This window comes from Lepidochelys kempii, chromosome 22 (assembly GCF_965140285.1).
Source record: "Lepidochelys kempii isolate rLepKem1 chromosome 22, rLepKem1.hap1, whole genome shotgun sequence".
Taxonomy (NCBI): domain Eukaryota; kingdom Metazoa; phylum Chordata; order Testudines; family Cheloniidae; genus Lepidochelys; species Lepidochelys kempii.
In genome coordinates, this window is record NC_136401.1 from 7723756 (window position 1) to 7738326 (window position 14571).

The 14571-nt window shown below is 46.7% G+C and overlaps 1 protein-coding gene across 2 annotated transcripts in view; it reads right to left on the minus strand.

Annotated features, from left to right (window-relative positions):
- The window catches only part of KIRREL3 (kirre like nephrin family adhesion molecule 3), a 725113-nt gene that overhangs the window by 19185 nt on the left and 691357 nt on the right, over window positions 1–14571 (minus strand). For both annotated transcript variants that reach the window (XM_073320928.1, XM_073320926.1), the window contains one exon: window positions 8054–8163. In XM_073320928.1, the coding sequence (XP_073177029.1) occupies window positions 8054–8163 (110 nt within the window). The remainder of the gene's footprint in view (window positions 1–8053; window positions 8164–14571) is intronic.

The following is a 14571-nucleotide window of genomic DNA, read 5'->3' on the forward strand; positions in this document are numbered from 1 at the left end:
GCTTGTTCTTCCTGCTTCCAAAATTTCACCCTCCCATGGAGGCCCTAGAGCCCGAATTATTCCCCCACCTCCCCCAGCTGAGTCTTATGGTATTTCCCACCCACAGGCCTAGCCTCTGTGTGTCCCTTTGAATGATCGCTCTGCCCTCTCTGATGTTCACACCTCACAAGCTAATATCAGCTGTGAATTTCTTAAACCTGGTGAGTACTCTACATGGAGCTCATTAATGCAGATGTTAAATAAAACCGCTCTCACTGCATCATCAACAACAGAGCGCCCCACATCTCATCTCCCCTCCAACCCAAACTCGATATAGTGCTGTTTATCATTGGCCTTCAATCCACATGCCAGCCAGGGTGCATGTCCACACCCGTCTGAATTACTTCTATGAAACTTCATGAGATGTTGTGTCAAATGCTCTCCTCAAATCCAATGTATTCCAGCCAGCGTAGCCCCTCTCTCTGCTCAGTTGTAATTCTGTCCGCAAAGCAAGCATGTTTGCCTGGTACGAGCTGCTCCTTATAGCACCAGGCTAAGGAGTTTGCCCTCTCTGAGTTTTCTCTTGCTATGGATTCTCTGACTGGCTAGCAATTGCCAGGATTATGCTTTTTCCTTTGCCTGAAAGTTGGTATCATTTGTAATTCTCCAGCTGTCTATGACCTCCACATCTCTCCCTTGGTGTTTCACAAACAATTACTCATGTGTCTATAAGTTCATTACCATCTTAGGCTATACATCATGCTGTCTGGCCGTCTGAGTTGCATCCGTGCATCTTGTCTAAGCCCTGCCTCCCCTGCATTGTTATGTTACCCATTTTCCAGTATCACCTACGATGGGTCAGAGAGCCCCCTTAAAGAAGACAAGCACCATATGAAGGGCGGGGGAGGAGGACATCTGAGCCAGAAAAACACTGTTAGCATCAGTAACGTTCCACATATTCAAGTGATACAGACGCAGGATCAGTACAATTTGCGTCAACGTGTAATACGTGCGCACACTTTTCCTATCCCTATGACACACACCTGCACTAAGAGGCTGCATTACTTCTCCATTACCCCACTTACTCTCTTTCATTGCTCTTGTCAAAGACAGATTTATTTATTTTTAAGTCTGGAGTTCAGGACCTCATTGATTTTTAGAGGCATAATTGATTTCATCCTTTGCCTCATTTACCAATGTGCCTCCTCTAATATGCCTTTTGCCTTGATAGACTTGTAAAAGCAGTTTTAGAAAGCCTCCTCTAATATGCCTTGCCCTGTTTGACTTGCTCTTACTGGTTTGGATGGGGGCACGGTCTCTCTTTTCCCTTCACAGCGTTATGGGCCGGATTTTACAAAGGTGCTCAGCACAGTATGTGGGTGCTGACTCAGCCCTTTTGAAAATCTGGTCCTTACTTCGGTGTCTTAATGGAAGCTAAGCTCTACTGAAGATTGGCATCCAGTTGCAGGTGCCGAACACCTGAAAAATCAGACCCCACATGAGCCCTTTTCCACATCTGGGAGGTTCTTTTACCCTTAGATTTTGAGCCAGTGATTCCCTCCCAAAACTGATCTCGGCAACTTTGTCTAAGCATGATCTAAATAGAATGGAGGCTTATGGGAAGATTCCGGGTGAGAAATAAGAGTAAGTGTCTCCTGTCCTACATTGTCTCCAGGTTTCCCCTAGAGGGCTCCATAGCACATCCACACAACTTTTTATTTTTTCATGACCATCCCTTTCTCACCTCTGCCATCCACAATGACCTCACTAGGTGTGAGCACCGTGGTTAGTTTCCCTCTTATTTCCCACCTCATTGCAACTTGCATCTCTGCCAGCGGGCTGTCATGGCTGCTCCTTAGCAAGGATGAATTTTATCTGTCATTCCACTGACAAACTTGGAGTCTCTTGCTAGGAACCTCTTTAGCAGCTGGAGACTGGCCATGCAATAGCCTGAGCATGGAGCTGTTGCCGGAAAGCACAGGGCATCAGGGGAATCTGCGGGGGTGAACCAGGGGCTCTGCTCGCTCCCCTCCTACTGCAGCAGAGTTAAAGGAAACATTTGCTAACAGCAAGAGGCAGTTGGCTGGGGAATAGTCTCCCCAAGGGCCAGAGCATCAGAAAATGGCCTGCTATAAACAATGCTGGACAATCAGTGAGGAATATACAGCAGGAGAGTGACTGTACTTTGCACTGTCCAGAGGTGAAGAATGTTACCTTAACTCTGTACCTGCTCCCTCTGTCTGAGTCATGGGGCTGCAGCATGGTCTAGTGCAGGGAATGGCAACCTGCGGCCCGCCAGGGCAAGCCCCCTGGCAGGCCGCTTTGTTTACCTGCTGCGTCTGCAGGTTCAGCCGATCGTGGCTCCCACTGGCTGCGATTCGTCGCTACAGGCCAATGAGGTCTGCAGGAAGTGGTGGCCAGCACGTCTCTCGGCCTGCACCGCTTCCCGCCCCCGCCATGCCCTCCCACATTGGCCTGGAGCGGTGAACCACAGCCAGTGGGAGCCGCGATCGGCCGAACCGGTGGACTTGGCAGGTAAACAAACCAGCCCTGTCTGCCAGGGGGCTTACCAAAGGTTGCTGATCCCTGGTCTAGCAACTGGACAGGGACTTGGGAAACCTCGATTCAACTCCTGGCTCTCTGTGACCTGGAGTGAATCACCTCGTCTAGTTAGCTTGAGGTCTTTCGAGCAGGAACTGTCCCTTACGATGTACAGTGCCCAAGGCACTGTAAGCCCGAGCTCAGCTGAGGCCTCCGTAATGCTACTAGCAATAATAGCTACTGTAACAGTTAGCTCTGGGCGGCTGTGGGAGAGTCAGCAAGGCTTGTTATGCTTTATGCAGTCTTCACTGATGCTGATTTAACAGGCAGGATGTACCCAGCTAGGGTTTCAGAGCCCACAATGGATTTGAGACTCTGACCACATTTTCCATACACAGGCCTTAAAATATTTTATAAAGGAGGGTCTCTATCATATAGAGATTTTTTTTTTTTTTTAAGGCCAGAAGGGACTTAAATCCTCTAGCCTGGCCTCCTGCGTAGCATACACCATTACATTTCACCCCGTTACTCAAGCCCAATAACGTGTCTTTGACTAAAGCACCTCCCAGAAAGGCCTCCAGTGTTCATTCGAAAACTTCAAGAGCTGGAGAAACTGCCACTTCTCCTTCTCGTTTGTTCCAAATGGTTAATCACCCTCACGTAAAAGCTTGTGCCTTCTGTCTGGCTTTAAGCTAGTGGAGAAAGGCAAAACAAGAACTAATGGCTGGAAGTTAAAGAACACTTTCATACTTGGTATGTTCTCCTAAAGAAGGTGCAGAAACCTGGTAATAAGAACGGCCATACTGGGTCACACGAATGGTCCATCTAGCTCACTAGCTGTCATCTGACAGTGGCTGGTGCCAGATACTTTTGGAAGGAATGAACAGAACAGGGTAATTATTGTGATCTGTCTTCCAGTCCCAGCTCTGGCAGTCAGAGGTTTAGGGATACCCAGAACATGGGGTCCCATCCCTGACCATCTTGGCTAATAGCCATTGATGGATCTATTCTCCCTGAATGTATCTAATTTTTTTTTTTTTAAATCCAGGTATAGTTTTGGCCTTCAACATTCGCAGACAGTGAGTTCCACAGTTGGGGTTGGTCCTGCTTTGAGCAGGGGATTGGACTAGATGACCTCCTGAGGTCTCTTCCAACACTAATATTCTATGATGCTGTGACTGCTGTGTGAAGCTGACCATCAAGCTGCCTCTGTCTTTTTGATAAACTAACAAATTGAGCTCTTTAACTCTCTCCTGTAAGGCATTTTTTTCCAGGTCTCAATTTTTGTGGCTCTATTCTGCACCCTCTCCAATTTTTCAACATCATTTTAAAAATGTGGACACCAGACCTGGTCACAGTATTCCAGCATGGGAGCAGGATTTTATAATTGTACTATAAGAATAGAGGTACTAATGTATGTCTTGATTTCATTTTAAGACTGACCCTCTGGGACATTGGTAGGAATGCATCTGATAGACTGCCAGCGTCTGTACTGATAAGGCAGGGACAGACCAGAACAATCCTTATGACTGATTATGGTCACCCTTTTGTTTTAGGATAAGTTATAATGTCTACTATGGTTTCCTCTCTGGGTTACAAATTAGGTACTCTAGTTAAATACACATTTCTTTGATTTAAGGTTTAGTGAGTAAAAGACAGGATCTTGTATTGTGTCTATGTTAATTAGATTAAAGGAATGTTAAAGGCCTGAGCCACAATGTAAACTGTTTTGACCACAAGATTTAGTGAAGTTTAATGTATTTTGCTGAATATAAAATACTGCTGTCTTCTCTGTGAGAGATTGATTGTGTAAATGAGGAATGCATGCATCAGGAAAAGAGAAGGTGTGAAAGCCATCACAGACATCCAAGAAAAAGTGAGAGACTTGGAAACACCAGGAGACAATCAGAAAACATCCATTGTATCTGATGCTAAACATGTTAGCAGCATTAACAACTTCAGAGGTGAGGCAGGCACCCCTGGAAGGCAAGACAACAAATAGGAGATAACGATGGGAAGCCTGACAACAACCATCAAATGATAACAGCAGAAAACCCCAAGATTACCACCACTTAAGGAGGACATTGCAAAATGCATGGACTCAAATGGGAATTTACAAGTATAAAGCTGGGGTGTTTTGCCATGAAACTCTGGGTTCAGTCCTGCAAAACCTCGGAGCATCGGATTGTGAGCGACAGAACCGAGCTCCTCACTCGTGTTCAGTCTAACTGGCCATTAGATTGACTTGAGCTACAACAGACTGGTAACTATAAAAACATCAGGTTTCAGAGTAACAGCCGTGTTAGTCTGTATTCGCAAAAAGGAGTACTTGTGGCACCTTAGAGACTAACCAATTTATTTGAGCATGAGCTTTTGTGAGGGCATAAACAGGGCAGGGATTTTCCCTCTCTATACATGCCCAAGGACTGTATTAGCCCTTTTTGCTGCAGCATTAGCCCTTGGAACTCATGTTCAGTTGGGTGACCTTTAAAACATTTTTTTAGGATCACTTTTTCCAGGATATAGTCTCCCATTCCTTGTTCCTAGCTGGATGACCTTGTATTTGGCAGGAATGGGCCTAGCTTACAAAGCAATCTCTGACTGCTCCCGTCATTCTTTACCACTCGGCAATTCTCTATGTGATCCATAATCTTATTAGCAGTGATTTTATATTTACCTCCAGAGAGCGGATAAAAAGCATTGGGGCCCAGCACCAATCTCTGGAATTCTACTGTGATTCCTCAATAACAGCGACTTTTTGAGAGCTGTTGGTTATTTAAAGTGGGCTTTATTGTTCATTAGTTCCACTTCACAGGCAGGGATAACAGAATCATTCAGCAGGGACCTACCTTTCCCCACATCACATCAACAGAGCCCAGCGCAGACCCCTGGCCTCCCTGTCCTATGGTTGTGCCCTCAGAGGAAGCTGTTTCTCTTAGAATCCTCCTCTTTGACTTGTAAAGTCCTTGGGGATAGTGCATCTGCATCCTTTGCTGTTTGCATAGCTCCTGGCATTCCCAGGGCACTGCTAGAAATATTTATATACTGAATAATCTAATCGGAGATCACACAGGAGAGCCCTGCAATCACATCTCACGTTCCTAGGTGCCCCCTTTAAGATCTGGATCAGCTGCTGGGTATCTTCCATTTTCTATATCTGATCTTAGCTCCTGTGCAGGGGGAAGTGTGTTAGCACCTTGGAGAATTAAGGCCTAAACATAAAATTCCCCATTCAGTTAGTGGCCATTCTAGTACAGTGTCAGAATAATGAGGAATAGCTGATCTCTGCACTCTTCCAGCTTTCAGACTAATTTTAAGGCTTCCTAGGCGTACACATGTATAGTCTAAAATCAATTCTACCCATCCCACAAAGCTCTGTCTCAAGCTGGTGCTTCCACTGATAATTCAGAGAGAAGCCTTCTGCACAGGGAGAGTGAATGCACTGTGATAAGCCCTGGCTGGTAATTTAAAGCAGTAGTAGAGGTGTGAAAGCCACCACAGACATCAGGAGGGTTTCAGGGTGTGTGTGTGGGGGGGAATACCCCACCAAACAACTGTGCAAACATGCAACAAACTGTCTGTTTGCATTTCCCTTTAACTTCTGCTTTTATGGCTGGATGGCTTGTTACGCTTCAGTTTTCTTTCCCGGTACGTTTTGCTTGTTAGTCATTTACAACACGACACTAGCAAGTGACCGCAAGGGCAGAGCTGCTCTTGGACATGGAGAACGGCAGAGGCATGAGCTCATCCTTGCCCTTGCATAGCAAGAGATAGGTTGAGCCCAGGAGGCTCCTCTGGGTTTTTCCATTGGCAGTGGGGTGACCCATCCTGCAGGAGAAATCTTAGATCAGGCCCACAAATGCCCAGAGTCTCCTGTGTTCACAGGGTGCCCCCCGCATCCTATTCAGCTCCGTGCCTGTGGCTGCCTCTCTCCAACTTTTTCACAGGGTGGGTGGGCTCCCCACTGTGGATGATGCATCTGAAGAAAATGTAGCACAGATTCAAGCTAGGGTAACTTCCCCCGCAATCCCCATGGAGCATGATGTATGTATCCCCAGCTTGCTTCCTCAATCACATGGATCTCTAACCCTGGGCAAATGGAGAGGAAGTGGCTGCAGCCCTAAACCCTACTATCCCCCATTTCTGTACAAGCAGGGGAAGATCTGTGGATGGAGGTTTCGTCTCCACATGCTGGCCACTGGCCTCCAGTTACAAAGACCTGTAATAGCAATAATTCTCCCTAAGCAGGTGCTGATTGCTGTGCAGGCACCTTGGCTTAGGGAATCTTGATTTGAGGAGGTTGAACTAGCAGACCCAGCAAGTCCCTGGGGCACAGACCATGCCAGTCAGTGCAAGTTTATGCCAGTCAATATACTCTAGCCATGACCCACCTGGGGGAGGAAAGGGAGAGTCATGTCTCCGTAACCAACCCAAAACGGGCAAGTGGGGTGCAGAACCCTTTTCTTCCTCAGCTGGACTAAGATGCCCGCTCCCACCAGCTCATTTCACAAGGCTCCCCAACAGCCTTCTGGGGGTAAGGACGTTCCATCACAAATGACTCAGGCTAGTTTTGAACCAATGACTGCACACAAAAAAACCAACCTCCATGGCAGGGAGACTCAGAGCCCAGGTCTACTGCCTCAGGCTTGTGCTAGGGTACTTAAAAATAGCCATTCCTCCTTGGAGTGAAGCTCGGGCTCTGAAACCCAACTCCCCTCGCCGTGTCTTTGTTGCAGGTTAGACATACCCTTCGAGGTCAGAGCCCCCGCCCCTTGTTTGAGCCACTCTGTCCACTGGACAAAGATGCAGGCTGTATTAACCCCCATTGGTAACAGGCCAGGGTCTCCTGGAGGTCTTTATTAACCCAGAAAGACAGCACCTCCAGGTGCCTAAGGCTGCCTAGCATCATGGTGGGGCATTGGCTCACTCCTGTCTGAGAGGAGTGCGCCGCCTTCTGGCTCACCCATGCCACTTCCTGCAGTTCTCCCAACTCTCTTGGGAACTCTGATGGCTCAGCTAATGCCCCTAAGCGGTGAGAGCCTGAGGCTACTGCAGCTGCAAGTTATGACATTGGCATGGTGGGAGGGCAGGACACGAGCAAAAATTAACCGCCTCTACCTACAAATGACTACATGCAAATCCATTTCTTGTGCACATATAAATCTCCAAGGCTTTTTTTCAGCCTAGCACAGTTGTTCCCCACTAATTAGTTTATTATTCTATATTGTTTGACCTACTGTGCCTCCACGTTTGCAGCAATTTCCTTCTTGCGGTGGCAAACTTTCCTTGCAATTAGCCCTGGGAGCTGCTGAGTTACGCTAATAAACCTCTCCTGGCTCTTCCTCTTCATTAGCAAAGTTGCACGTGAGGAGTTTTTATGGCAGTGAAACTTACAAGTCGGTGTGACGGGTGTGAGATCTTGGCAGAGCAGCCATTGCCTTCGGCAGGCATTAGTGCACCGACCTGCACGTGCCTGCCCTCATTATTGTCAAAGGTTACACGGAGTAACACATGAAAGGCAATGAATCCTTACCATGAGCTGCTTGATAGTCGGGTGTTCCTCTGTCTCCCTGCCTGAGGCAGGCTCCTTATGTACAATCTCTACACGGATGTCATTCTTGGCTGAAACCACGCCTTTCAGATCTGAGCAAAGAGAGAGCGAAGCTGTTATTTGCAGGCAGTCATGACAGCCGAGCAAACTCCCTCCCAACATATGTGATTGCCGATAACGACTGTCAACATAAATAGATCCTACAGTAAAGAAATTGACTCTCTCTCAATGACATGTTTGCTGTTTGCAACTGGCGAACCGCAATGTGTTCTGCAAATATTAATTGAGCTTTGCAACACTCGACCAGGTACTTAAGTAATACGTAGCGGTTGATTAGTACACCACTGAAATGCAGCCACCTCTGAGGTGGAGCAGAGCAGCTATTTAACAGCGCACAGCAACACTGCACAGCTTCTTGATCACAGGAAGTGAGGAATTATAGTGTGTCCAGTTGAATATAATCCTTTAGATCAGCGTTTCCCAAACCTTTTTTGGCCATGGAACACCTGGTATACGGAACACTTCGAATATTATTTTGTAGTCGTTTGGTTTTCAAATAAAAAATTGCGTTATTTATGCTCAAATATGTTTTATTTTATAAAACAAAGCAAAATACAAATTTAAAATAACTGGAACGCGCGTATAAAGGAGTACAACCCCCTTTTTTTTTAATTACGATTCTGTCACGGAACACCTACTCCCATGGGGCGTAACTCCAGTGTTCCGCGGAACACAGTCTGGGAAACGCTGCTTTAGATCAAGTGTTAGAGGCCTGCAGCCCTAGAATTAGTACTGCAGTCTCTGTTCATGAGCGAGGGGGAGGGGTGATCACGGTACCAGCTTTGAAATGCGGGAAAGTTCAGAATGATGATTATAAAAAGGTTAGAGCATTTGGGAGCTAGGCAGTCTGTGTGGGCTTCCATGTTGACCTGAAGGATCAAAATGTGACCTCTACAACACCAGCAGGAAGCAGAATGCAGATAGGCCACTGAAACCTTCCTGTGTGTGATCACGCTGGAAGAAGGTGAGCAGGGAGATAAAGTAATCTCTAGGGGTTGCAAAAGGACAAGCTTCAGTTTTTACTTTCTCTAGTAGCATATTTTCATTTACTGTCTGTCTAATACATCTTCAGTATTATCAACTGGGAGGGCTGCTGCTCTCAATCCATTAAGCCCAAGGTTTTGTACAGTACCAGTGACTGGGTACAGCAGGCTAAGAAGTTTGGTTCAGTTAAGTACCCAAATGGTGGGAGCCTCATCCAAACCTCTGACATCTATAACACTGGACTGGGAGTATAACTGGGCAGGAGTTTTTCAATGGAAAATGCTGGTTTGTCAAAATCAAAACATGTTGCTGTGAAAGAATTGCTGGTCAAAGCCAGTGAAAGCAAAGCAATAGCTGAATGGTTACACACCCCGCTCCCCCATCCAGCCCCACTCCATTCCCCCAACTGCAGAAGATCATTATGTTCTGATGCAGAACAAAATCAAATTTCAAAACCCCCAGTGTTTCGCAAAACGTAATTCTTGTTTCCCAGCCGGTTCGAACTGAGAGTTAAAAGAAACATTTTCATGCTACTTCTGGCACATCCTCCTTTTGCTTGGGTTGGGAAGCCCACGAGAAAAGCCTTCCCGATGTGCTTCAGGGCCTGGATGACATTAGAGCATGCAGAGGCCTTTGCAACAAGGGGCTAAGTAATGAACAAGGCGTTAGCCACTGTTTTGGGACCCCAACTGAGGCCTGTGCAATTGCCATACAGCCCCACATAGAATCTTAGAATCATAGAACCTCAGAGTTGGAAGGGACCTCAGGAGGTCATCTTGTCCAACCCCCTGCTCAAAGTGGGACCAGTCCCCAATGTTTGCCCCAGATCCCTAAATGGCCCCCTCAAGGATTGAACTCACAACCCTGGGTTTAGCAGGCTAATGCTCAAATCACTGAGCTGCATTAGTACAGCATGCAGAAGGGAAATGGGATTTAGAGGCAGGGTTGTTTCGGGAACAACTACTTCCTTTTGGTTCCCAAAGGATGGCAGTAGCTCTTTGAAAAATAAAACCAAAGCCCCAAACAGCAGGCCTTACAGGAGGCTGAGGCTGAGATGACAAGCAGAGATGGACGTGAATCTAAACAGCCCAATCCAAACAGCCCTAAACTTTGAAGTTTGGCTCCAGACTGAGAGCTGGATCTGCATAACAGGACTGGCTCTTGTCTCTCCAATGGGTTGAACCAAACCCCTAGATTCAAACACCACCTAACCTTTGGCCCCTTCAGATCTGCACCCAAACGTGCTCAGGCCTCCTCCAACAATGATACACTTAGAACCAACTAGATTTTGCAGGCGTTCCAAACAGATTGGTTTAGTTAAATGTCCTTTGCCGCTGGCTCTCAAACTGATAGCCAGTGGGCTGAATCCCATTTGAAAGCTAAAAATACATCCCCTGCTTTCCCATGAGAGCAGCTACTGTAACTGGCCACAGGAGGGTGTGCAGCTGGGAGGGCAGGTGTGTGCATGATCAGAAAGGGGTGGGGAAATGACCCTAGGGCACAGTTGTTCTCCCTTGGAGTGGACCAGATGATAAAGTCTCATGGTTCCATAATACTACACCTCTTGGTTCCTCACTGATCCCCTCAGGAGCTCAGAGAGACAAGTGCTGGGGGGGTCTGATGCTGTGCAGCAGTGACAAAGCTAAGCGCCCTCAGTGGCTCACAGGATTTGGCCCTGTTCAGTCAGAAAAGCCAGAAGGAAAACTGCAGCTAATTATCATAATTAGAGCTGGGTGAAATTGTTTGGACAAACCTTTTTTCAGGTGACAAAGGCAGATTTGGGCCAACTGAAACACTTTGCGAATTCATGTTGAATTTGTTTGGTTTTTTGTTTTTTAACAGAAAGAAGCTCACCCCAATTGAAATGCTTCATTTTGACATTTTTGAAATGGAAGTTTTCAGGTTTTCGATTCGCACTTTTTGTTTGAATTTTACTTTGATTTGAGAGAGGAATCCCGTGGCACTTTAAAGACTAACAGATTTATTTGGGCATAAGCTTTCATGGGTAAAAAACCCACTTCTTCAGATGCATGGAGTGAAAATTACAGATGTAGGCTTAAATATAGTGGCAACATGAAGAGACGGGGAGTTACCTCACAAGTGGAGAACCAGTGTTGGCAAGGCCATTCAGTCAGGGTGGATGTGGGCCACTCCCAATAACTGATGAGGAGGTGTTAATACCAAGAGAGGGAAAATTGCTTTTGTAGTGAGCCAGCCACTCCCAGTCCCTATTCAAGCCCAAATTCATGGTGTTAAATTTGCAAATGAATTGTAGCTCTGCAGTTTCTCTTTGAAGTCTCAAAAAGAAAAGGAGGACTTGTGGCACCTTAGAGACTAACCAATTTATTTAAGCATGAGCTTTTGTGAGCTACAGCTCACTTCAAAAGCAATTTTCCCTCTCTTGGTATTAACACCTCCTCATCAGTTATTGGGAGTGGCCCACATCCACCCTGACTGAATGGCCTTGCCAACACTGGTTCTCCACTTGTGAGGTAACTCCCCGTCTCTTCATGTTGCCATGTTTTTGAAGTTATTTTGTTGAAGGATGGCTACTTTTAAATCTGCTATAGAGTGTCGAGGGAGATTGAAGTGTTCTCCTACTGGCTTTTGTATGTTATCATTCCTGAGGTCTGATTTGTGTCCATTTATTCTTTTACATAGAGACTGTCCGGTTTGGCCAATCTACATGGCAGAGGGGCATTGCTGGCACATGATGGCATATATCACATTGATATATGTGCAGGTGAACGAGCCTCTGATGGTGTGGCTCATGTGGTTGTGTCCTCTGATGGTGTCACTAGAGTAGATATGTGTCACTAGAGTAGATATGGGGACAGAGTAGGCACCAGGGTTTGTTACAGGGATTGGTTCCTGGGTTAGTGTTTCTGTGGTGTGGTGTGTGGTTGCTGGTGAGTATTCACTTCAGGGTGGGGGGCTGTCTGTAAGTGAGGACTGGCCTGTCTCCCAAGATCTGTGAGAATTATGCCACACACTCTGAAAGAAACTGAGGAACCACCTGATCAGCATCCTTTACAGCAGACAGGAGAAGATTAAGAATGAGCTCTCAAAACTGGAGACTCTCATATAAAACCAACCTTCCACACAAACTTCCACATGGCTTGACTTTACAAAAACGAGACAAGCCATTTACAACGCACACTTTACTTCTCTTCAGAGGAAAAAGGACCGTAAACTATCTAAACTCCTACATTCCACAGGGGGCTACAGCCGTGGTACCCTTAACTCACCCAACAATATTGTTAATCTATCCAGCCACACACTTAGCCCTATCTTGGGGACTCTCTTTCCCCCCATGAACATGATACAATTCTGCAGTGATCTGGAAGCTGACTTTCACCATCTCTGACTCAAGGAATATTTTCAACACACCACTGAACAGCGCACCGATCCACAGGAACCCTCCTACCAACACTACAAGAAAAAGAATTCTGTGGGGACTCCTCCCGACGGTCGAAATGACAGACTGGACTTCTACATAGAGTGCTTCCACAGACATGCACAGGCTGAAATTGTGAACAAACAGCATCACTTGCCCCATAACCTCAGCTATACAGAACGCAACGCCATCCGCAGCCTCAGAAACAACTCTGACATTATAATCAAAGGGGCTGACAAAGGAGGTGCTGTCGTCATAATGAACAGGACGGATTATGAACAGAGGCTGCCAGGCAACTCTCCAACACCACATTCTACAGGCCACTATCCTCTGATCCCACTGAGGAGAACCTATGCCATAGCTCAAGAAACTCCCTGCTACACAGCACAGGAACAAATCTACACAGACACATCCCTAGAGACCCGACCAGGGGTCTTCTATCTGCTACCCAAGATCCATAAACCTAGAGACCCTGGACGCCCCATCATCTCAGGCATTGGCACTCTTACAACAGGATTATCTGGCTATTTGGACTCTCTCCTCAGACCCTATGTTACCAGCGCTCCTAGCTATCTTCGAGACACCATGACTTCCTGAGGAACCTGCAATGCATTGGTGATCTTCCTGAAAACACCATCCTGGCCACCATGGATGAAGAAGCTCTTTACACCAATATTCCACATGAGGATGGACTACAAGATGTCAGGAACAGTATCCCTGATGAGGCTACAGCACACCTGGTGGAGTGAGTGTGTCCTCACCCACAACCACTTCAGATTTGGGGACAATTTATACCTTCAAGTCAGCGGCACTGCTATGGGTACCCACATGGCCCCACGGTATGCAAACATTTTTATGGCTGACTTAGAACAACGCTAACACTTCCAGCTCTACATTTCTATGATTAATTCTGAAACAGGGCAGGTCCCATCACTGCACAGGCCAGTCCCTCCATGTTTCTTCACTGCTCATTTAATTTCCACAATGGCAAAATGTGCTGGATTGATAGGTGTGGGGTCGGAAATCTTCAGACCACACAACAAAGGCAGCACAGTGCAGCCATCCTCCATACGGCCCTGGAGGGGGTCTTCACTAGGCAACAGAGGGCATTTACACCTGCTTGGCCCATCCCCCCTTTGGCTGTCCTTCTGAGGCTGCCAAAGGCAACTTGTTATGGGCACTGTCGTGTCTATCAGAAGCCGAGACCCACTTGATGCAGGGAGCTCAGCAGTTCTCAGAATTTTTTTGGGACCTACTGAATTGGGCTGGATTTGAACCTTTTATAGCTGAAAGATTCCTTAGCTCGTTATTTCCTCCTTTGTGTCACTCCATCACTCTAGTTATATACTTTCCTTTAACCCTCTCCCGATAATGTATTCCTCTAAATCCAAACCTCACCCTCTACCCCCCAATCCCACTCAGGCTGGCACCCAGGTAAACCCCTGAAAGCAGCAGCATGAATGTTCCAAGTCTTGGGATGCCAGAAGAATGATTTTGCTCTGTTTTTTCTGTTGCTGTTTCTTACAGTTCCTTTTTGCTGTCCTGGAGTAAGAAAAATGTTCGTCGGGCCGAGGCCACAGCATTTAATCACAAGGAAAAGCCAATTATTACCTTGTAGAGCCCTTTCTCAGGGGCTTATCCTTAAATAACTTGTGGCCTGGTCTTGTCATAAAAGAAACAATAACAGAGGTGTATTAAACTAGTTCAAAAGAATTGCCCCCCCGGGTAACGCTGCTTCCTGTATCTTTAATTTGTTGGTGATGTGCTTCTGCGTAAAGCAGTAACAGGCACTGCCTGCCCCAGTCCCTGCTGTACAGGCCATAGCTGTGTCAGGCTTTTCCTGCTCTCTTGAGAGGAAACGGGGTCCCACTAGGAGATTGCAAGAGCATCTCAGCTCCGCGATGGAGAAACTGTGACTTTATTACTGGGTCACCTAGCGGCCGCCGTGAGGAGCAGCGCAGGATTGTTTGCTGCTGAAATTCTACTATTGTTTTAAAAGATTCAACCGCTGATCCCTTCATTAGCCTCCTGGAGAGGCTAATCAACCATTTTAGTCCTG